This window comes from Cryptotermes secundus, unplaced genomic scaffold (assembly GCF_002891405.2).
Source record: "Cryptotermes secundus unplaced genomic scaffold, Csec_1.0 scaffold357, whole genome shotgun sequence".
Taxonomy (NCBI): domain Eukaryota; kingdom Metazoa; phylum Arthropoda; class Insecta; order Blattodea; family Kalotermitidae; genus Cryptotermes; species Cryptotermes secundus.
The window spans coordinates 466,651-491,086 of record NW_019727094.1 but is presented as its reverse complement, the minus strand read 5'-3'; the positions used below and the strand labels follow the sequence as shown (position 1 = coordinate 491,086).

The window sequence follows — 24,436 nt, the reverse complement described above, 5'->3', positions numbered from 1 at the left end:
CGGTAATTTTGAGCGTCACGCAGCTCAAACTCCTCAAACTTCTCAACTTATGGATTAATGATAGGCTATTAGCGACATTGACCTCATTTCATCTTCATAAGATAATTAAAAAATTAGAACAAGGAATCGCACGTATTTTCTTATATGCGATTAACCTTGACCACTTTAATTAATTCTTGCATAATTGTTCTTCGTTAGAAGTTAATTGTTGCTTCAAATCAGGGAATCAGGGAACTTGTGGACCATTGGATCAAATATGAGGAATGCAGGATATTTATGAAGTTGATCCTGTGTGTATCTGCTTTCTGTAATGAACGAGCCTTCAATATTTTGTCTTGCCTAGGTATTATGAGTTGTTTTGTGATTTTGAATTACGAATTACTACGTAGCAATTCAATGGAAGACGTTGTAAATTTTTTCATATATTATTCGAAAGTCATAAGAGATTATGTAAGTTTTGAGGTTTGCACGGCGATGACTATGAAGAAAGTCGTCTTATGGGTTTTGGCGCCGTGTATTCTTCGTTTTGGCCGACGTTTCCGAGAAACGTATCGCCTCCATCTTCAGAGCAGGTGAATGGCTTGTGAATGCATTTATTGAATCCGTAATACCACGTGGTCGGTGCAGATTAACAGAATGTGTCAGTTTTCGGTAGGAATGATCACAATGTATTGGTCACTCCTTAATTGCATCTATGTTGAATTCTTGGGAGATGAAATCCAATGGTGATACTGGACAATCCGGATAAGCAGTATGGCAGTCTCCTTCGGATTTCCCCAGACACTCTGCACCCACATATTGTTTGTCAGATGGAAGATTCTCCAGAAGTTGTGTGTTATCACTACAGTTGACTTCCTCAGGCATGAGCTCCTGCGAAGGCCTGAAACATACAGAACAATTAATGTGTTCCGGATTTTACCAATTTAATATGGTTTGATTTTACTACTCCCCATGCAAATTGGCTATGTAAGCCAAACACTTCATCACACATGACCTTGAAAACTGAAGATAAAGGAGTTACAACAAAGTGTCGCTATCCGCCTACAAAGTAAAATATTGTCACATTGGGAGTGAAGCGCGGCCGGTGCGTAAGGCTGACAACCTTACCACCATTTTTGAGCCGATTGTCTAGATAATGTAGTACTCTTAACGTCTCACAACCCTATGGGCCTTCATGGCCTGTTGCTGGGATAGCTTTACTTTAACCTTACCGCCATCTCTGAGCCGATTGTCAAGGTAATGTGGTACCCTTAACGTCTCACAACCTATGGCCCTTCACGGCCTGTTACAGGGATAGCTTTACTTTTTACTTACTTTTTATCACTTCGTAATTTTCATATTATTTAGAAACCAGAATGCTAAAAAGTTGCACTAGGACTATTATTTCCGTCTGAGGAAGGATCTTTTAGTTCTCGAAGATCCCCTCGATTTTGTTTCCGTCGTACAACGCGCAAGATTTTGCAGCTACTTAGCGATAATGTGCTCTTTTTTCGCGATACCGAAGTGACAAGTTACAGCATATGTCATATAGGGACACTTACGTTAAAATTGCATGAATCACTTCCTCGAGGAAGTTCATGTCCTCGTGGTAGAATGGTGAGTGGGCAGCCTCACAGATGCTTCTGAGGACACACATTCGACCATTGAAGCCGTACTGTTCGAGCAATGATTCAAGAGGGGCGTAAATGTTCCTTAGGATCCTGTTGGATGTCTCTCGCCTCCGCATTATATCTGGTGCTGTATGCCACTGGGTTGCGTTCGTTGGCATGGGGAAAACCCTCTGAATGCCGTAGGAAATGGGGAGCTTCCTGTATTTGACTTCGACTGGCGTAGTTACTCCGAGAGTAAGCTATAAAAACAATATATATGCATACAAGGATAAAGTAAATTTCCTTCCCATATACAGAGGGATCCAATAAAAGTACATTTGATAGTCAGTATCTTTGAAACAAAATGACATGTAGTTACAATTATTGCGCAGAGAGAGAGAGCCATTTTATGTGTTCGAAGTGACCACCATCAGCGGCTGAACAGCGTTGATGCCGCCGAACTGTTGAGCGAACTATGGCTGTCAGTGTGTCCGGTGTGATGGTTGCACACGACGCTTCGATGGTCTCTCGTAGCGCGTTTAGTGTAGCTGGATTTTGTCGATAAACTTCATCCATCAAGGTTCCCTATAGGTAGAAGTCGAGAGGTGTTAGTTCTGGAGACCGTGGTGGGTACTCAATAGCATCTCTTCGACGTATCCATAGTCCATGTAGAATGGCATCCAAGTACGCTCTGACATCTCGATGGAAGTGAAGTGGAGCGCCATCTTGTTGTAGGTAAAATCTTTCATCTCCAAACAGCACTCGAATGGCAGGGAAAATCGAAGTCTGAAGCATATCGAGATACACCACAGCACTGGAAGCCTTACTTGTTACTATCCGTGGTCGCCCAGATCTTTGCTTATGCACATCATGAACAGTACCGTTGGCTTCAAATTCATCCCGAACACGGGCAGATGTTCGACGTGTTGCTGACTGAATTCCAAACTCATTCTGCCATTGTCGTTGTACTTCTTTAATATTTTCGTACTTCCAGTACCACTTCAATACAGCCTTGCCTTGCTCGAAGAACAACCTTTCAGCCAATGTTGCTGCTGTATTCTGCTCGCAGAGCGCCAGCAGCACGACACTCACGTGACTCATGTGACCTTCGCCATCTGTTGAGAAAACATTACACTACACTACACTAACTATGAGGTACATGTCATTTTGTTCCAAAGATAATGACTATGAAAGAGTGAGTATATTTTTTTTGTTTTTGATTTAAGAAAAATATTTGCTTTTATTTTTCCCTTCGTTGTCAGACTATTTTCAAATTTTTTTCCTATAATACATTGTACGGTATAAGTTTTCTCCTTTTTTCTGAAGGAAAATCTTTTTTCATATGCAAGATAAAATTGTTGTACCTTCTGATCACTGAGATATGTAACCAATTTCCCCCACCCCATAGTTTTATTGCATAAACTTCGAAATATCCTACGCCTGTTTCAAGCCTAAGAATTTCTTCACCCTTGATCAACATACACCTAAATCTGGGATACTGGAAACTGGGATACCTGTATATAAACGAGAGTATCCAGAAATTTAGGTACATTTCCCGCAATAAATTACCACTGTATGTGTCACTCCCTCATACATCTAAGCTGTGAAAATCGTGTCCGCTGGCGATAGTGTAGGAAGTAGACGCTATGAATAGCAAACATGCAGAAGCACCGCTGATTGTCCAGGTGAGAGTTGAGTGTGAGAGAGACTCAGGGACTCAAAGAAGAACGAACTACCGGTAGAGATAAAAGAAGAGACGCTATTGTGAAAATTGTTTCACACCTAAAAATTATTGTCCACTATGTGCCCTTCATGCAGGAAAGTGTTTTTAGAAACTGTGTTTTAACTAACAGACGTGTTTTTATAAAGCTGTTACATTCTGTGTTTGGTCGATCACAGTAGCTGCGCGGTCTAAAGAGTGAAAAGTCTTCGCTCACTCGAACACTGGAATCGTGATTTCGAATCCCACTGTACGCATGGATATGTTTGCGTTTATTCTGTGTTTGGATTGTTGTGTGTATAGGCCTAGCGACTGGCTGATCGCCCGTCCATGGAGTCCCTCTGACTGTGTACATTTTTTCCTTGGCACTACACCCCCAGTGCGCCTAGGCCTACCTCCATGAACTTCTCCGTTCACTTCGGTTTTTCTAGATCTTACACATTCGGTAGGACTCCTGGGGCGGGTGATCAGCTCGTCGCAAGGCCTCTACCTGTAGACAAACACACACAACTCTGACTGTCTATATGATTACGAAACTAAAAAGTAAAAGAAAAAAGCGGCCAAGGTCCAACAAAGGAACTATAGGGCCACAGATAGATTCTGTGTTTGAGTGAATATGGTAGTACCGTTCGAATATTCAATATCGCTATTAAGCACTGTACTTACCTCCTTTTTATAAAGTGTTTGTATATTCAGATGTTCTCTCCTTTGATTTTTGTAATATTAGATTATATGTAATACCTTCACTCTTTCGGAAGCGAATTAAATAAGTACAATACATCCTCGTATGTATATTCACGTAGTCGTTATTACAATGATTATTAATTAGTTATTAATAATACTATAAATTCATACTTTTAAAATTGGAGTATTTTACGTAGGATTAGTTAAAATAATACCTAAGGATACATGTTTGAAATCGCGCAAAACGTAGAAGGTAAAGTTTAACGTGTGGTTAATTAACTAAGCATCACGCCGTGAAGTACGAAGGAGTGGAGGAATAGATCCAAGCACTCTTAGATAAGCCACACACCGGCATGCGTCAAGACATGTAACAGTCAAGACACGATATCTGCGACATGAAGCAAAGAAAGGAGCGCAGTTGAAACGAATGAGATTATGAAAACCGCCGCCCACTGGTCTGAATCATGATGCAGACGTCAGCTTCATGCTGACGAATCACGAATGAAATATGACTGCGTCTTTTATCTCATGTCTTGATGCTTGTCTTGACGCAGTTGGTGTGCGGCCGCCGTTAATATCTGCGCAAGACCGAGATGAGGGCTGAAGTGCAATGCTCAGACAAGGGCATGGGACGGCAAAAGCAAGAAAACTGAACCTAAATGTGGCATTCATAAATTGCAGACAGAAGTGGAAAGGAAAGGCCAGGGAGACTCCCGAAGGAATTAAATTGCATTATTCGTGAAGAAAAGATTATATATATATGTGTGTGTGTGTGTGTCAATACGTGTCCCATTCCACTGAAATTGGCACATATTTTTTTTTTTTATTTTACTCCATATGTGACTGTGTTTAGGTCGGTACATTAGCAGACATGTGTCCATGTCATTATAGTAAATCTAATCCGCTAATCGTTTTTAGATCAGTGTTTCCCTTTTCTGCCTTCATTATTTTACACCTATAATCTTTTCCCTGTATACGCTTTTTTGATCACTGTTTGTGGTCTACAGAAATAGATACGTATATATTTTGTTGTAAAACTGCTAGTGAAATAATTTTCGGATATCATGTTGGCAATAATGTAGAATGTACTATAACCGTTGTTCGCCACTTCTCGTGACCGTTGCCTATCTATCTTTATGTTTATTTATTTATTTTCCCGCTTCGGTAGAACACTTGACTCATTTATTTGCTCGCTTCGGTAGAACACTTTTGACTCCTCTCAGGGTTGTGCCACGGTAATAACTGGGGCGACAAGGAGACTGCACTTTTAAAGCTAGTCCACTGATAGAAATGAAATACTCTATTTCTGCTTAATCACAAATTGTTTAATTCAGAAACAAACACTATGTCGTTATTGGCAAGTAGGGAGTAATGTGCCCTTTTATTGTTATCAAAGGTTAATCGAACCAAATAAAGAATGTTAAATTTAGATAAACTTGGAGAGACCAGCTCAATATGTCTGCCTCTGGTGAATTCAAAATGCCAAGTGCTTCTGCCCACTCTATTCTGCGGAAGCGTCACTTCATCACGGTATAGGATTTGAACGGACGGCCTTTCTCCCAGACAAGAATACAAGTAGTCTTCTAATGGCTGATTTTAACTGCCAATTCATCATACCATCAGTACTAGACAATCGCATTACTAACTTTTAGAATAAATAGATCCAAAGATATTGAATCCCGAACCCTACATGTGAAAGCGCTTATTTCTTAGTTTAGGGTCTAATTACACCCTTCCGAAGACACTTTAATAACAGCTACCCTATTAGCAAAACAACATTTACATCTTGGGCAGACTACAGACATGTCCTTTCCTAATGGGCCTCGACCCTTTAGCGGTCACCCAAGCTGCAGGTAACAAAACAAGGCAGTTGTTCCTGTCTAAATGCGAAACTTCTTAATGGATGGGTCTCCCTTATAAATCAGTCACTCTATTGAAATGACTAAAGTGGAACACAGTGTCCATTAAAGAGTATTAAAAGGTTTGGATGGTTACAGTACAATATAATAATTTCCCTTTTTTATACCATCTGGGCGTATTGTTATTATATACCTATTTAAATTGTGGGAAATTTGGTGACTTCCTTCTTTACGTATACAATGAGATAATTTGGTTATTACAAATTTTCTTTATTTCAAGATTCTGAGAAAAGTGAGATATACTCTCAGATTTTGAATACATTTAAGAAATAACATTATATATAACTGTTAAAAGAAATTTTGTGAGACATTATTATCTTAATTGATTTCGGTTAGTAAAGTGGAAATCCTGGCACATTCTTTCTACATTATTATTGTGAACACTCTCAATATTTCACATCCCCTTACTGCACCCAACGCCAACCACAGACACGTCAAACACCGACAGACACCCTTTACTTATAACTTAAATAACATAAATTTCTCCTTGTTTCACAAGTCATAGCTACTTGGGAACGACTACTTCATAATTAACATTATTAGGCAGATAATGCAATTAGAGAAACTGATGGGTAACAAAGTCTTACTTACTTACTTATGGAGCTGAGCCCTTCTTGAGGAGTCGCCAGTTTTACAGCTACTCAAGAATTTCCCAGCATTCTGTGGAACCCGAATGTTCATTACCGTGTTCACAAGAGCCCTCCACTGATCCCTATCCAGAACCAGATCAATGCAATCCATATTATCCCACCCTCTAACTTATGGATATGGTTAATGAAAATATTTTTTTTAAATAAAACGAAATAGTAATATATATTTAACTGTCCACTCACCTCCTCTTCGTTGTGAAGCCACTTTTTATAATACTTCTCACCTACCATCTTGTTTCTGCATAATTATGATCTCTTTGTACTAAAATTTATCTCAGGGTTAATTGTTTTGTGAAGAGGTGAGGTGGTTGATTCGGTAGAGCTGAATTCTAATATCTCAGAGCCTTATACAGGCCACAACTTAAAGAAGCAAGAAATTAAACACAACTACAAAGCATTTATCAAGTTGAGATGTATTATTATTAAAACACTTGTTTAGTTACTGCTTAACACCGCACAACTGACTAACATCAGTATACTTTACTTCTTGTTTCTACAAGATTCACGCCACTTTCTAACCGAGGTCCGGCTTGTAAGTTTTAAATCTGCTTTCCTCAAGGGCCGGAGTGTGAGATTTTACTTATGATTCCTATGGTTCCGGTACGTAATCTTCACTTCTGGTTCTTACGAGTCCCGGTAAGTGACTTTCACGTCTGGTTCTTACGAGTCCCGGTACGCGACTTTCACGTCTGGTTCTTACGAGTCCTGGTGTGTGACTTTCACGTCTGGTTCTTACGAGTCCCGGTACGTGACTGACTTCGACAACTGATGGCACTTGGAACCATCAAGTCCTTATTTCCACCAGCGTCTATACTCTGTCACACCCTTAAATTTTTAGTGATTGGTCAATTTAAAAAATATCTATTCTCCCAATCCTTTTACTCATTACAACGGATTTTGGCATTTTGAATTCCAACGAACTTCTGTCAGAATTTTGACAAACGTGGTTTGGTTTATAAAAGTTTCACTATTTTAAATTATGGCATGCACAAACTGCCATATATTGAATTCACAAAAGTTTCCTTAGTTACTCTTTCACGTAAAATTTCTAAGAAACCCTCGACGGGGTGTCTTCCTGTTTCTGCTGTATGCGTGGGAAGACGCTAACTCTTACATACAAGAATGGACCTATGTCTCCCAACACTTGTTCATTGCATCTCATTGGGAACTATTAAGATTTAAAATTAATGAATTAATTTCCTTTAAATCGGGTGCAAGGCAGTGGAATGGTTACACAAGAACCCCCCCCCTAGCCATAACCTACGTCACCGATGCACGTGTTCAGTTGAAGTCATGAGCACAGATGACATAGATAAGAATTCCGTACAGAATGGTGTAGTGTTTGAACACCCATATCCTTCTGAAGGTTTCCATCTTCTGGGATATAAACTGTGTAGTCCTTTTGAAAGTCAGCCGACATTTCGGAGTAACACGCCGCCTACATCTTCAACTGTTAACCGCTTCAGGCTGACTTTTTCTTCAACCTCGAAAATGAAGACAACATGACCTTCCGAAAAGTCGGTTGGATTTTAAGGGACTACACTCCTACATATCTAAGAAAGTAGAAAACTTCTTAACATGAGTTTTCAGAATTTAAATCTTTTGCTTTTTCCTGATTCATACCAAGAAGCACTTGACTTAAAATAAATACTCACAATAGTCATACATGTGTGCGTATATATTCGCTTAGTGGGGATAGAGTCCAACTGGTTCCACTCGGCACGGCGGCCACTGATTGGCCTATTGTACCTGCATTGCAACTTCCCCGGGTGATTATGAAGATGGAGAATTTGGTGGAATGAAGATTGGCAGGGGAAACCGATGTACTCGGAGAAAACCCTCCCCAGGGCCACTTTGTCCACCACAAATCCTACTTCACCAGACCCGGGATCGAACCCGGGCCGCCGGGGTTGGAAGCCAGCGACTAACCGCTTGAGCTATGGTGCGGTCTATATAGGGTAATTCTAAACTGTTGTCTTGGTGTAAGTGGACTATAAATTGAATGACCGCCAGTAACTTAGAATTACTCTGCATCTACCTATTGAAATCCGTCTAAGTNTGACCGCAATAAGCATTGTTGAGCGTGGAGTCACTGCGTTGTGCTCCAAGCTTACTGCATATAAATGAAGGCCATGTGTACAGTAGTCTCCTATGCAGCTCAGTATTGCATTTAACACCAGTTAGAATTTTTCGCAACTAAGTGAGAGTTATAAGTAAAGACAAGCAAACATTTACAGTGCATTTATTCGTGTTCTAAGTAACGGGAACAACAATGATACATAATGTCATGAAGAGAAGAATACATTCTTCAAGCGCAGGTTCTTGCTCTCTTCGAGTCTCTTCTCACTACACCGAAGATCAGAGTGCGTGAACGAAGCGCGATTTCCTACATTTAGGGCGGGACTCCATATGCCTAGAAAAATATTTGGGCCTAAGAAGAACGAAATAAATTAACAATTTAGGATAGTCTAAAACAATTAGTTTCGTGGTTTACGCAAGGCACCTAACATTATGGAAGTTGAATATAGAAAGTTACTTTAGTTTTGGAAATGCATACTGAATTTTTGTGATGAAACGTCTTGGAAAGAACAAATTTGGAGGGCCCAAAATTAACTTGGTAACATATTTTTATTGCTTGTGGGCGGGACTACGTCCCTTACACTGCGACCACTACTGGCCTATTATACCAACCCCAGATGATAGGTGATAGATGATAGTACTCGGAGAAAACCTGCCCCAACACCACTTTGTCCATCACAAATTCCACTTGACCAGAGCAGTGATCGAACCCTGGCCGCCGCGGTGAAAAGCCAGCAACTAACCTCTTGAGCTATGGTGCGGCCAAGGTAACATTAAGATTGACGTTTGAGAGATAAGTTGTAAGGATAGGAGAGGATTAAACTAGTTCAGAATCGTGACTCATGAAGGACTTCGTCATTAGATGTACTGAAAATTCGAGTTCTGTTGCCAGAGTTTTAGTAAATGTAAAGTAACGGGCAAAGTTATTCCCGTACTTAGACAATTAAGGACTAGGTCATGACAACGTATTGAGGAGTGGAGATATAGCTCCACCATTCTTCGGCACTATATGAAGGTGAGTGATCAACCTCACTCGCTGCCCGTTTCACGGCCGGGGTAACAAACCCCAGCACCCACTGTGAAAAATATTTTGTAGGCACCGGAGCCACTTTGGATGCGATGGAGAAAAGGGAAATCTCTTTCTCCTGCTAGGAATAGAACCCAGATTCCTAGGTTACACAACCCATAGCCTAGTCATTAATACAGAGAGTATTAGTAAGTTGACAGACTATATACGCCCGGTAATTTTGAGCCTCACGCAGCTCAAACTCCTCAAACATCTCAACTTATGGAGTGACGCTGATCATTCTGAGCCCTTATTTATTTGGATGATTATAGAGGACCATGAAATTTATTTCTAATTAATTCTCGGCAATTTTTATTTCAAAAATCTTACGTTTCGATATTACTGGGAATGGTTTGTGATCTTTAATATCGTATTTCATTGTCTGGGACTTGCGATACGGTGTTTATGTTGAAATTTCTAGATTCTGGAAGGACCAAGGAGTCCGTAGTTCTGACATTTACAAGCAGTCATAAATTTAGCTCGGGTACAGGGAACGGGACGCGCCTAAAGGGAAGGTAAATGAGAAGGACAGGTCAGAACTTGTTACAGTTGCCTGTGAATGAGGGCCAGTATGATTGAGTTGCCTCGTTCAAGCTTCCTACGGAAGTTGGAATGAAATGTATATGTCCACACCATGGAGAATTCGAATTGTTTCGAATTCCCGGCGTGGGGTTTGCAAGCCATTCCACAAAAGGGAGACTTTCACAATATTACGAACTGAACGGACGTGACCCTTGCACGTTCCGAGACATAGCTTACCGATCGTGTAACGCTGTAACTTAAAGCTAAGAATACATTAATTTAACAGTGTGGTTTGGAGAACAAAGGTGAATAAACGTCATTTGGATTAACTCCCAGAATACCGCTTTCTTCGGCAGCGCTACCCTGAGACTCATGCAAACCGACCCAGCTAGTTTCCCGTACCTATACCGATCTTCCTTAGTTTGATCTGTGAGGACAACTTGCAGTGGCCATCATACACTGTCCTAAGGTAGAAACAGGTCTAGCAGGGATAGCACCATTCCGACTGAGCTGATACAAACAAAGGCGGGTTGGAAAAGAGCGGTGTTAGGATTAATGATAGGCTACTAGCGACATTAACCTCATTTGTTCTTCATAAGATAATTAAAAAATTTGAACAAGGATATTGCACGTATTTTCTTATATGCGATTAACCTTGACCACTTTAATAAATTCTTGCATAATTGTTCTTCGGTAGAAGTTAATTATTGCTTCAAATCAGGGAGTCAGGGAAATTTTGGACCATTGGACTAAATAAAAGGAATGCAGGATATTTATGAAGTTGATCCCGTGAGTATCTGCTTTCTATAATGAATGAGCCTTCAATATTTTGTCTTGCCTTCGTATGAGTTGTTTTGTGATTTTGAATTACGAATTACTACGTAGCAATTCAATGGAAGACGTTGTGAATGTTTTGATGTATTAGTCGAAAGCCATAAGAGATTAGTTTACAATTTTCAGCTTCCAGAGGTCTCCTCGGTCTGTATCAGTTAAAGAAATTTCAGGTAGTAAATTTCAACAAATTTACGGAATTTCTTTAAGGAGCGCAAAATAGATAAGGAATAAAATTATGAGGAAAGTTAAACTCTTTTATGTGGTAGGCACAAACCAAAAATATTTCTTTCTGTGCATTATATAAGTCACTTCAGATCCTTGAGAGTTTTCTCTTAAGAATAAGTTTTGGATATCCGGAAATGATCATGCATATTATTTCCAGCTTACTCACGATAAGATCTTACAGAAAATTGAAGCGTGAAAAGCGACGGATTTTTTTAAAAATGTAAAATTCAGATTTGCTTAATATTCAAATTTTTCAGCTTGTCGAATATTTATATGTCTAAGAATACGAAAGGGAAGAAATGGGATTCCACCTATTTCAGACAGTTGGGTTGGTGTTATATTGTACATCATTGAAGTTCCTACTCCATTTCATTCTGGAAACATTTCTAATTGTATTGTTTGCGAGATATAATCCAAAGGAGATTCGGGACAGGCTGGATAAGCAGCGTCACAGTCTCCGCCCGACTTTCCCACGCATTCCGCAGCGAAGTACTGTTTCTCTAGGGGCAGATAGTCCATAACCTGTGTGTTGTCACTACAGTCAGCCTCTGCTGGCGAAACTTCTTGTGAAGGCCTGTAAGAATATAAGGAACCACTTACTCCTGTTTAATACACAAAGTGTGCGCGATATCTATCCATAAGTGCATAAAATAAACGCACGATATTGAGGTCATGTTTCTCTGTCTACAAAATTATTTGTCGGATTAAAATGTAAAGTTGTCCCTGTGCTTAACTAATTAAGCACTACACCATGAAGGCTTATGGGGGAGTTGATATATAGATCCACATTTTCTTGACCTCGGTACTAGCTGGAGGATAATGATCAGCTTCACGCCTCGGCCGCTTTACTCTCGGGGAAAGAGCCCCCTGTACGTAGTGGATAGGAGATTGGGTGAACCCAAGAGCCGGTCTGGACGTCGTGAAGAAGATAATATTTTTGACCCAATCGGGACTCGAACACCGATCCCTCGGTCGTCTAGCCCGTAGCTAGTCGTTATCTCCGGATTGTTTGATTGCGATTAGATTTGTTCTTGGGTATTCGCATCGTAAAATTTGGCTGTCTTAACTTTAAAATAAAGCGGTGAGTGGAAATCTCTATTTAACACATCATTAATTGAATTACCGGAGTACCAGAACAGCACAATATAATATTTACTACACATATTTACACACTCTTATTTACAATAAGATTTCGGTTACGTGGAACTGAGGTGTGTTTTGATGTGTGAATATTTAATCGCATGTAAAGGGAAATAATTTCTACTCCAGTGCTAGCTTTGCAAGATAAATTAGTATTTGCAGAAAATGGTTGTCTCAATGAACCTTGAACTTTCGGAAATATTACGCCTGGGGAATGAATACCCGCTCTTCAGTTTTGAGATTTCAAGGTTGTGAAATTTCATGATCTGGGTAACGAGAAGTGAAACTTAATAAAGCTTGTTTGTTAATATTTATTTTGAAAAAGACAGACAACTGTGAGTCATATGAAAGAATATCTTCGAATTAAGTTGTCTTGGATTCAGATTTAAGAGATACACTATATTTCTTTTTAATTTAAGTGGCCTTAGACTCCAATTTTTTAAAATATCGCTGCTGTTTTAAAATTTATGAATTTTGAAACATTTCAAAACTTCGATATCATTAAAAAATATAATTTCTGAAAGTTTCATATATCATCAAATTTCTCAAAATTTTCAATTTACTGAATTTTCGAAAAATTTTAATTTTAATGTATAACATAAAATATTCATTTGTAAATTTCAGGAAGTAATGAGAGTTATGAAATTTCTGAACATTTAAAACAAATTTGAACACATTCAATTCTGTAATAAAAAATATGTTTTTGGTTTGTTAACAAGATTCAAAACGCTCTTATATATATTCTCAAACATGTAAAATATTTTATGAATTTGAAAACATGATCGATTCCGGAACAAACTTGTACTGGTCCTCACTTCATCACAGTACAGAAGATTTCATTCTTCACGGCCACCGCTGTGAGGCGATGCTGAAGTAACTTGTTGCTTATTACTTACGTTAAAATTGCGTGCACAATTTCTTCGAGAAGATTCAAATCCTCGTGGTGGAACGGCGAATGAGCTGCTTCACAAATGCTTCTGAGGAGACACATTCGTCCATCGAAGCCATGATCTTCTAGGAATGTTTCTATCGGCAGGTATATATCCGCCAGTGCTCCGCTGGCGATTGCGCGCCGTCCCATAATCTCAGGTGCCGTGTGCCACTGTGTTGCGTTTGTGGGCATGGAGTAGACCATTTGAATTCCGAAAGAAATGGCTAGGGTCCTATTTGGGGCACTCATTGGCATTGATAACCCCACAGTAAGCTGTTGCATAAAAATGTGTAATTAATTCCATAGAAATATGTATATTCCGCGGTATGCGCGTGAGGTTAATAAAAGAAGCTCGATATAAACAGAATATTTAGGGGAGGGTTATTTTGGCTTTGCTGTGTAATGTGGAGTAGTGTTTTCTAAAAATACATAGAAGATCACTTATTATAATTAATTGAACTTTCATCCTGTCACGGAGGCCTACATGGAATATAGTTCTCTATTTTTATCCAGTTTTGCCAACCGCGGTATTTGATTTCTCTTTGTCCGTGATTAAATGGAAAAAAAAACAGGGCTTAACCACCAAGATATATTCATAACAATTATCATGATCATTGATCTTGAAGGGTAAATAATATAACTGATGAGTCCATGTTTCAATATATAAGTTTTCTGAAATTTTGCTGTTTTTAAATTAGTTATTACGGATTTTCTTTATATAGTAAATGAGTTTCCAATGGTTGTTAATATGAACCTTGAGTCCAATAACTCCTAATTTATGAAGCTTTCGTCTTTCCCGCTGCTCTTATGACTTATTTTTTAGTGCTGCAACCCTCGCGGGTGGCGAGAGGTAGTTATATATTTAGCATAGCCATTTATAGGACTCGTATGTTCTGAGGAGTCCTGAAGGAATCGCCATATTGAATTTCCGGAGAAAGTGTAGGACACCCAAAGAAAGGTTTGAAAATAGGTTCAGATCTTAACTCAGAAAGGAACAACATGAAGGCTATGGCGATGACGATGACGATGACGATGACGATGACAGTGACAATGACGATGACGATGACGATGACGATTGAGCCGATGCCGATGATGCCGATGTCGATGATGCCGATGCCGATGACGGTGACGGTGACTGTGACCGTGACCGTGACCGTGACCGTGACCGTGACGACGACGGTGACGATGACAATAACGATGACGATAATGGTGATGATGGTTCCAAGCGAGCCAAATATTTTAATTTGTAGAGTGATTCCTTTTTGTATATCTTTCCTATCTAACGTCGATTAGCTCCCAACTGACCTACAACAAACTTGTTGATCTACAAAGTACAAATGTAATTCACTGATTTTGGATAACTCATAGTCAGTGATATTTTAAAAACTGTAAGCCTGTCTTAATAAAGCGAATCCGGAAACGCAGACGTTCTCAGGCGGAGAATGTTTGTGTCACGTTTGTCAACGTGCGTATATGGAAGGACGTTAAAGAAGTTAAAGAAATCAAAGCTTAGGACGACAGGATCTAAAATTGAAATAACATAGGAAATGACAGTTTTCAACGTTCTGATTATCTCACATTTATTATTTATTTATTATTATCTAACATTTATCTCATTAATTATCAAGTTAATCATAATTTAACAACAGTTTGAGTGGCGCATAATATATTTTCTAAATAAAAATCAGTATTGTAGGCTAATCACTAAACATGCGCTGCTGCATAAGACTTAGTATTCTCAACTTTTTATCCGTGTTTGACATGTACAATTAAATTTCTCTAAGCACAAATAAGTGATCTAAATTGAAAATTTATAATTTGACACGAAAATTTTAAATTGTTTCCACTACAGACATTTTTTCGACAGTATTTAAATTTCTATTCTACTGATCTCCATACTATTCTGATTTCATAAATACACATATTTTTACTAAGCGTTTAGAAAAATACAAAAAATTGGGTTACAGATATAGTCCAGGATCATGACTGATATTGCATTATTTGTCCAAAAATTTCCATCAAATCCTTCAACAAGAATTATTAATATTAATAATAATTATAACTCAATTACTTATTTGTGTGCCAACATAACATACAAATAATAATAATAATAATAATAATAATAATAACAATAATAACAATTATAGCATATTATAAAAATCGTTTGGGGAGAACATTCCTGGCTTCGAATACGTCAACATCCCTGCAGACAGCATTAGCAGCTGCTGCACATCGAGCAGAGGGACAGTTCTAAGGAGGAGCAAACACTGAACAATGCAAAGTCTCTAATATACCGAGCAGGAACTCGGAGACCAACAATTTCCAGAACAGAAGGGCAGAAATTCAAATCAAAATAAACGTGAGTAAGAAAGAGAGCATCAAGGCGATGTCTCCTGTACGTAAAGTATGCAATTTTAACTCCTCAAGAGCAAGAGAATGACTGTAATGAACTTGAGGAAAGAAACGATTAAAACAAAGGGTCGCAAACCTTTGCTGGATGCGTTCCCGCTGTTGGCATCAGTTGACGTAATCGAATTCCAGGCTATGGACGCATATTCAAGCTTAGATCTAACTAATGCAGTGTACAATCTGAACATACAGTTTAGAGATGAGGAATTGAAAGTAATGTTACGAACTAGACCCAAAAGTTTAGCACAGTGAGAGAAAATGTAATTGACGTGGTCATGGGAATGAAGTTTAACGTGAATTGATGATGATTATGATGATGATGATGATGATGATAATAATAATAATAATAATAAGAAGAAGAAGAAGAAGAAGAAGAAGAAGAAGAACAAGAACAACAACAACAACAACAACAACAATAATGGTGCTGGTGGTTGTGGTTATGGTGTTTATATGAACAATTATGTCTGTCTGAGTGACATATTAAGGTCTCTGTAATACTAAAGACGTAAACTTTCGACCTTTCAAAGGAAATGTTATGAACTATTTTCTTGTGACACAAGGACTCAACTGAATATATATATATATATATATATATTTGGAGTATCCAGGTAGTAGTAACATTCAGTATTTAAGATGAAGTTTGAAATAAAATCACAAAGACTAGTTTTATAACGTGCAATCTTACCAGTGTTTATTTAATTCGCTTAGTGAAGGGGGAGGGGTGGAGTCCAACGGGGTCCACTCGGCACGGCGGCCACTGATTGGCCTATTGTAGCCTGTCCCGGGTCATTATGATGATAGAGAATTTGGTGGCATGAAGATTGGCAGGGAAAACCGAAGTACTCGGAGAAAACCAACCCCAGGGCCACGTTGTCTGCCACAAATCCCACTTGACTAGACCCGGGATCGAACCCGGGCCGCCGCGGTTGGAAGCCAGCGACTAATTGCTTGAGCTATGGTGCGGCCCTACCTTACCAGTGTTATAAATTCTCTGCTGTTAATATCACATTCAGTTGGTGTAAGCTTATAATCCAAAAGTAAACCGAAACTGACTCAGCGTTCAGAAATTGGTACAGGTTACAAAGTTGAAGTCACACTAAAATTTGAAATTTTCGTCTGAGATATTTCCTCGTAGGGCACATGTACGCCTAAAATTGTGACAAAAAATTCTGACTCTGTGTTTTTGATTTTCAAAAACAGATAACTATTTGAGAAAAATAGACAACAATGACAACAAATCAAAAGTGTAGCAAACAAATTACTGCATAAATGTCAGATCAGGCAAAACTAGGACAAGAATAAGTAGTTTAACGTACCTGTAAAACCGTCCCTGTTGGGAACACTAGGGCACGGCGTTCCCGGTACGGAGACTCCCCACTATTTATGTCATTTGACAGAGACCAGGTTGTTACAAGCATGGAAATGGTGATAATTATAGGGTAAGCTGCCTGAAAGAGCCGCGCCATCTTGTAACCTCGCCAACTGATACTAACAGTGCGAGACTGGGTGGTCGCACATTTATACAAATTTGCTTTTCTCTTTAACATGAACTATAGGTTTCTTGTAGACGATAAGGCGTACACAGCCTGTTGTTCCTTATTATACTGGCCAATGAAGGACGCCAATCCAAGTGAATGTTTAATAGAACCTGCTCCTCCTTTCTTCTGAATTTTATTTAGCCCTTAATTAAGACATGGCGATAATGCGTTTTACAGGAAACGACGCTGTAAACTTCGTGTTTTCGAAAGGGAGTTCTCAGAATGAAAACACTGTATATTAAGTAGAGCCGCAAATGAATGCCTCTGAAGTTCCTGATATGAAAGAGAGTAACGCGGTGCTTGCCGAGTTTCCACAGTAGCCCGGAAATTTTAATTAATTAGTCAGGCGTTACACTTGTGATGAATAATGAAGTTGCGCACATTCGATTAAGCATTGCTGATCCAGTAGCAAATATATCGGAATTCATATCAAAATAGAAGGAATTTAGAAATGCCTTATAGTCATGAATAATTTGGCCCACGCATGAAGCAAGAAATATATTCTGAACAACAAAATTTATTTCATTTAACAAATAATTAACAGATCGGAACATGATTCAGGAGGAAATTAAGAGGAGATTGAACTCAGGTAATGCTTGTTACCATTCAGTCCAGAAACTTTCGTCTTCTCGTCTGCTGTCTAAAAACATAAAAATTAGAATATACAAAACTTAAATTTTGCCTGTGGTTCTGTATGGGTGTGGAACTTGGTCTCTGACATTAAGGGAGTACATAGACTGAGGTGTTTGAGGACAAGGTGTTGAGGAGGATATTTGGACAGAAGAGGAATGAAGTGACAGGAGGTTGGATAAAACTGCATAAAGAGGAGCTTCATAACTTGTACTCTTCTCCAAATATAATTAGAATGATCAAGTCAAGGAGGATGAGGTGGACAGGGCATGTAGCACGAATGGGGGAGATGAATGCAACCGTTTTATTATATCCGTCACAACACAACTAATATCAAGATCAGATCATTTTCAGGCCTGCTACATGTTTCGGCTATTGATAGCCAGGCGAACACATGATTTACACACGTATACACACCACTGAACCGCAGCACCAACAAAATTGGATACAATATTATTAAAAAATATAAAAACACTTGACATAAAAAATACAATAAATCAAGTTATATAAAACAGAAGTATGATATAAAATAAGAATAAAATTCTTTTGGTGCTTTTACATCAACGTGTCAGTCGTTGGTTTGTGATTTGTTTGTTGTTTCTTTCCCACGGACAAGTTGGTATATTCATACTTATGTGTATATAAAATTGTGTATGAGGCTCATAATGTAGATGTAGTAAAGTAAATTATAATATTAATCAGTGCCTCATCTCACAAAGTATTGCCCGTACTGTAGGGAATGTAAACAAATACTCATGAATGCATATAGGATATTGGTGGGAAAGCCAGAAGGAAAGAGTCCACTGGGAAGACCAAGGCGTAAGAGGCTGGACAATATTAAAATGAATCTTAGAGAGATAGGATGGGATGGTATGGATTGGATTGATCTGGTTCAGGATAGGGACCAGTGAACACGGTAATAAACCTTCGGGTTCCATAAAATGCTGTGAAATTCTTGAGTAGCTGCAGAAGTGGCGGCTCCTCCAGAAGGGCTCAGCTCCATGACTAAGTAAGTAAGTAAGTAAGTAATGAATATTTATAGCAATATAAAATGTGCATCTAGTAGAATTAACGCTGAACATAGAATAAATTATTTTGGAAAATCAGTGCATATTGTGGATAGATGTTGTTCATTCTTTACGTTTTATATAAATATATATACTTGATCCCCCTCGTTGGTGTCTCCACCTTATCGTGGTGAGGGTTTTGAGTATGCCAAGGACCCTGAGAGCTATACCAGCGGTAGCGTAGCTACTGGCAGGGCCTCCCTTGCTGGACAGGTCAAAGGGTAGGCATCAGACGAAGAGAGACACCAAAAACCAAAAACTGATGCCGGAAGCAGCGTCATCAGCAGCGACTTGAAGCACAGAACAAATGATGCTCGAGATGGTTCAAGTTCGTATAGCAACAGGCGTGACCAGAGTGGTTTGAACGGCTGTTGTACTGCGATGTGGAAAGCAAATGGAAAAACTACCACATTATCACTTTTCCTGGATAGTCTCTTTCCAAAAACAGAAGATCACATTAAGTGGAGGAACCTGTCATCTGACAGTTACTGATCAATCAATCAATATACTTGATCATAAAGTATGTTTTGCAGTGTTTTTTGTGACTATATTTTAGGCACTTGACAACTTCGTGTTACACTGAATTGCTGCTAATAAAAGAGATTCATAGTACATATTCTTACTGCGACCAGTAAACGATGTATTTGGAGGATAAAATATTGATATGTTTTTTCATATTTGAAGTAACAAAGACTCTTAGCTTTTAATGTACACACTTCAGTGCACGTACTGCAGTTTGGTAATACTTAAATAAAGTTGCGACGAACCGTTACATATGACGAATATATTTATTAGAGCAACATTTATAAAGTTGATATTTTCTAGAACTCTTTCACTCTGTAAGTAGTTGCAAATTTAACGTCTGGGAGATCATATCCAGAGGAGACTTCGGGCAATTGGAATAGGCGGTTCCACAATTTCCGTCGGATTTTCCCAAGCACTCTGCAGCCACGTACTGCCTCTCAAGAGGCAGATATTCCAGCCCATAACTGCTATCACTGCAGTGTGCTTCTCCAAGCTGAACTCCTTCAGAGGGCCTGTAACAAATACTTCCTACCCTGACTAATCTTGCACTAAACCTCAGTCATAATTGTGGTATGCAGTAAAAGTATCACCAGTGTCGAGGTTAGTGTGAATATTGGTTCAAACCCAAACTGTTCCTCACTTTTACTTTAACAACAAGCACAGAGAATTATTCCTCAGAAATTTCGATCGAATTCCAAACGAATACACGGGTTTACGAGGTCTGACAATAAAATTTGCGAACTCGCCACCATGTGCTTGCCATGGCACATCATTGGCATGTCAACGTTTCACAGCTGTGTTGTTGTTGTTGTTGTTGTTGATCTATGGCAGTATCTTTCTGAGTGGTGACTATTATTGTCTGAGTGTGCTTTGGTGTGCGGTTTCGAGAATGTCGGAATTTGAATTAGAGCACTGTCTGTGAGAGTGATTTTAGCTTATACACAAATACCTGTGCTGGAGCGCCCTCCCTATCCGCCGGATCTAGCCCCCAGTGACTTTTCTCTGTTCACGAAGATAAAGGAAATATTAAAAAGGAAGGAATTTTGATGACACTGATGACATCAGAATTAACACAACGGCAAATCTGAAGAACATTCCACAAAACCAGTTCCAAAATTGTTTTGAAGTGTAGACTAGGCTCTGGCATCGGTGCATAGCTTCCCAAGGGGAGTCCTTTCAAGGCAACAACAGAGATATTCAACAATGCGATATGTAGCATTTTTTTACCTCGATGAGTTCGCGAACTTTGTTGTCAGTCCACGTATATTCCAGAAGAGAGAATTCCTTATATCAACTTGTAGTTGGGCCGCGCCATAGCTCAAGCGGCTAGTCGCTGGCTTCCCGCCGCGGCAGCCCGGGTTCGATCCCGGGTGTGGTCAAGTGGGATTTGTGGTGGACAAATTGGCGCTGGGGCAGGTTTTCTCCGAGTACTTCGGTTTCCCCTGCCAATCTTCATTCCACCAATTGCTCCACAATCACCCTCACCTATCATCTGGGGCTGGTACAATAGGCAAGAAGTGGCCGCAGTACAAGGGACTTAGTCCCACCCCACTAGCAATAAAAAGAAAAACTTGTAGTTTATATAATGAGTTATTAATTTTCTCATTTTCCATATTTAAACCTTAAGCCAGGCAAATCCACTTACGTTAAAACTGCATGAGCCATTTCCTCGAGGAGATCCATGTTTTCATGTTGGAATGGCGCATGCGCAGCTTCACAGATGCTCCGCAGGAGACATGCTCGGCCATCGAAGCCATACTCCTCTAGGAATTCCTCAAGAGGGAGGTACATATCGAGTAGGGGCGTGTTGGAGATTTCTCGTTTCCCCAATATGTCGGGGGCCTGGCTCCACTGGGATGCTTCAGTTGGTAAATTGAAGACGGCTTGATAGTACAGTGACATTGTAAGCGTCCTATTTGGGACACTCACCGGTACTGACAGTCCCATATTAAACTGTAAAAAGTCACAAATAAATTATAAGAAGTGATGATTTCTGAAAAATTGTCTTGTTATTTACTTCGAAAACATTCACCACCCCGAACAACACAATCTTCTGGCTAGCAACGCCATATATTTTGAAAAAAAAAACCGACATTTCGGAGATACATATTGTTACCAGCTTCAGGGTCGAAGAGTAAGCTAAGCAAGAAACTATCAGAAGTAGTAAGGGAAGCTAAGCATGTTTCTCCGAAACGTTATGCTTTCACCGAAGTACGGGGCATTGCAACCCAGAATGTTGTATACTCTTCCTAGTCAGTGCCGTGATAACCTCAAATCCAACTGTTCATCATCTTGTTTACTGTCACAGGATTGTGATATGAAACAAATAATTTTGACAGTTGTTATCTGTAGGGGTAAGGATTGGCTTTCAGAGGAAAAACATGTCAGAAACCAAACGCGTGAAACGAAGAAGGCTGGATGAGGTAAAGCGAATAATTTACGATATTACATAATGAAGAGCTTCGTGGCTTGTATACTCGTAGGTCATCTGATTTTGAGAGAACACTAACAGTACAGTATATATGCATGTGTTTGTGTAAATGACAGTTCTGCATAAACACACACATCTATGAATTTCATTTGTTTCCAAACTGTATTAAGTCCTTCTGATGATAGTCTCTAAGGCCAATACAGCGCTATCGCTGATTTACACACTCTGGTCCTCTCCTGTCACCACAATTAAAACGCAGGAACTATAACCGTCTCACTGAATCACGCACTCCAAGTACTACACATGAATGATGCCTTATAATCGCACCTTTATTCCCCTACTAAATTTCCGTGGCTATCTCCTACCGAGAACACAGAACTCAGAACTCAGAACTGAACCGTAGCACCTTTTTTTAAGATAACTCCTTTGCACGGACTCCACGGAAAACATCGTCTCCCATTGTTATGGATGCATGTTTACCGCTGTCTTGCCTGACAACAGACTTCCCACATCTCTTGGCTTTTGCTCAGCGCCGATCGCATATAAAAGACAGTTTCCTTATTGTTGAGGTTTTTTACTGAGCCGTTGCTTAGCAATGTTCTGACCATCCACTTTACAATAAAGAAAACGCAGCGTGTCACTCATATATAATATTTAATAGTTGGTCAAATTGCAACTCAAAGGAACGGAAGAATAAGAGACGTCTAGGTATTTTGTCGAACTTTCATTCTACACCCGACACCAGTTGTCGCGTATCGGGCGTATAACGCGACAAATAACTTCACGCCGTATTTGGTATAGCGAATTTTATTTCACATTCGCACTTACAATCACCCAAATTACAGATTTACGATTACTGCTATCTGCAGTATCACAAATAGTACACTCCAAATGCCAGAATACTACTGACTAGTTGCTGGCTAACTCGGAACTAACTCGGAGGTAGCTCGAGGACTGACTCGTAGGTAGCTCCAGGACTAACTGACTGACTGTGAATAGCCTTCGCTGCTCCTCATGTAGCCTCGATCGGACAATACCGAAAACGGCCACGTGATAAGCACCCTTGTTGCCTGGCGCTGTGTTGCTAGCAACGCTAGCGGTAGTAACCGCTGTTACTACCGTCGTCTCTCGCAATCCTGTTGCGTCACCGTTACGTTACCGTGCGGAGGAGGGGGAGGGGAGCGCTGACTCACCCGCCGCGTCACTGCTGGTGAGGGGGGGGTTCTCCTTTGCGCAACATGTCACACTAAGTTGCCGAAAAAAATTCCTACAGAGCAACACTGCTTAATTCGAATTTATGTTCAGTTAAATTTAAGGCAACAGCAGAAACGTAGCTGCATTTCTAGAATTTTGGTGTCAAATTCAGGGTGTGATTTAGGTCCGTCATTCCCAGTTTGCAACAAACAACTGTGTCCGTGAGCGCGAGAGTGTTTATATAAACTTCCAGAGATTATTACTTTCTTAATGTTGTTTATGTAATGTTTCGTTCGGGACAGTACTGGAATGTTGCGTAATAGAGCTAATTCAGTAATTGCCTCCCTCTGTGGAACAGGCAGTTAAGAGTAAGTTGTTTTATGTTCCCTCTTCTTCCACTGACTCGCTGTGTAACGTATGTTCCTTGTCAACATATTTTCAGGCAGCCTGTGCTTTTACAGATGTAAAAATGTTTATATGTAGGACACTAAAATGAAAAATGGGGCACTCGATAGCGTAGTTAGTTCATGCACTATGCTAGAAGCCGGAAGGTTATGGGTTTCAAATCCCGAAGAGGTCGTGAGATTTTCAATTGGCCTAATCCTTCCAGCCGCAGTGTGGTCTTGGGGTCAACTCAGTCTCTAACAGAAATGAGTATCAGGAATCTTCCTGGGGGTTAAAGGGCTGCCGGTGTGCAAGGCTGACAAACTCACCACCATCTGTGAACCGACTGTGTAGAAAATGTGGGAGCCTCGACGTGTCACAACCCTGTGGTCTTCCAGGCCCTGTTACAATGTTACTTTATCTTTGACTAAAATAAGAATAAGCATACAGATCATTGTTCACTTTCGTGTTTCGATGTTCAGAAGGAAAGTCCCTTGTAAATATATTTTGAGGCACCTTATAACTGTGAACAGTTCACGTGTTTTGCTGAACTTCCTTGCCCTTTAGCAGACGCGTTTCCTGTGACCGTACGTATATTACTGAAGTTTCATAATCGTTCTACATTTCAATAGGCGAGTATAACACAGGCCTACAAAAAAAATTTTTTTTTGGTGTCTAGGATTTTAGAACTAATTTTAGTTATATTTAAGGCGCTGAATCTAAATATAAAATCAGTTTTTCTCTACCAGCTCTACTTTTTTAGATCAGCGTTTTTGTAACGTGCAGTTCTACACAAAATGTGCAGTTCTAATTGTATTTTGTGCAGTTCTAAATCTCATATGCAAGGATTGGTTCCTGTATATTTGCCCTATTGTCAGTCTGCTGTCCACTGAGTTCCC

At 39.6% G+C, this 24,436-nt stretch overlaps 3 protein-coding genes across 3 annotated transcripts in view; all 3 read right to left on the bottom strand.

Moving 5' to 3' along the window:
- Nucleotides 1-675: 675 nt before the first annotated feature.
- LOC111864381 lies at nucleotides 676-10,609 on the bottom strand (the record flags this gene model as incomplete). The annotated part of the gene is made up of 4 exons (XM_023851593.1): nucleotides 676-880; nucleotides 1,542-1,849; nucleotides 5,430-5,482; nucleotides 10,600-10,609. Coding segments are annotated over 4 exons (576 nt in total), but the record flags the coding sequence as incomplete, so codon positions are not given.
- A 100-nt stretch (nucleotides 10,610-10,709) lies between these two features.
- Nucleotides 10,710-17,234, bottom strand: LOC111864380. The gene is made up of 3 exons (XM_023851591.2): nucleotides 17,085-17,234; nucleotides 13,325-13,632; nucleotides 10,710-11,862 (listed from the first exon to the last, which is right to left on the bottom strand). The coding sequence occupies exons 1-3, from the start codon at nucleotides 17,232-17,234 to the stop codon at nucleotides 11,658-11,660; spliced, it is 663 nt and encodes a 220-aa protein (XP_023707359.1). The 3' UTR covers nucleotides 10,710-11,657.
- A 2,601-nt stretch (nucleotides 17,235-19,835) lies between these two features.
- LOC111864379 overlaps nucleotides 19,836-24,436 on the bottom strand; it is a 7,138-nt gene continuing 2,537 nt past the window's right edge. Inside the window, exons 2-3 of the mRNA XM_023851590.1 lie at nucleotides 21,174-21,481; nucleotides 19,836-20,040 (exon numbers count right to left, since the gene is read on the bottom strand). Of these exons, the coding sequence (XP_023707358.1) occupies nucleotides 19,836-20,040; nucleotides 21,174-21,481 (513 nt within the window). The remainder of the gene's footprint in view (nucleotides 20,041-21,173; nucleotides 21,482-24,436) is intronic.

What these genes read in the sequence shown, in the direction of transcription:
- LOC111864380 (XM_023851591.2), bottom strand. Translation starts at nt 17,234, where the DNA reads ATGGCGCGGCTCTTTCAGGCAGCTTACCCTATAATTATCACCATTTCC. An exon ending in CAACAGGGACGGTTTTACAG is followed by an intron (nt 13,633 to 17,084) that starts GTACGTTAAACT and finishes TTTATGCAACAG; the next exon opens with CTTACTGTGGGGTTATCAAT. An exon ending in ATTGTGCACGCAATTTTAAC is followed by an intron (nt 11,863 to 13,324) that starts GTAAGTAATAAG and finishes ATATTCTTACAG; the next exon opens with GCCTTCACAAGAAGTTTCGC.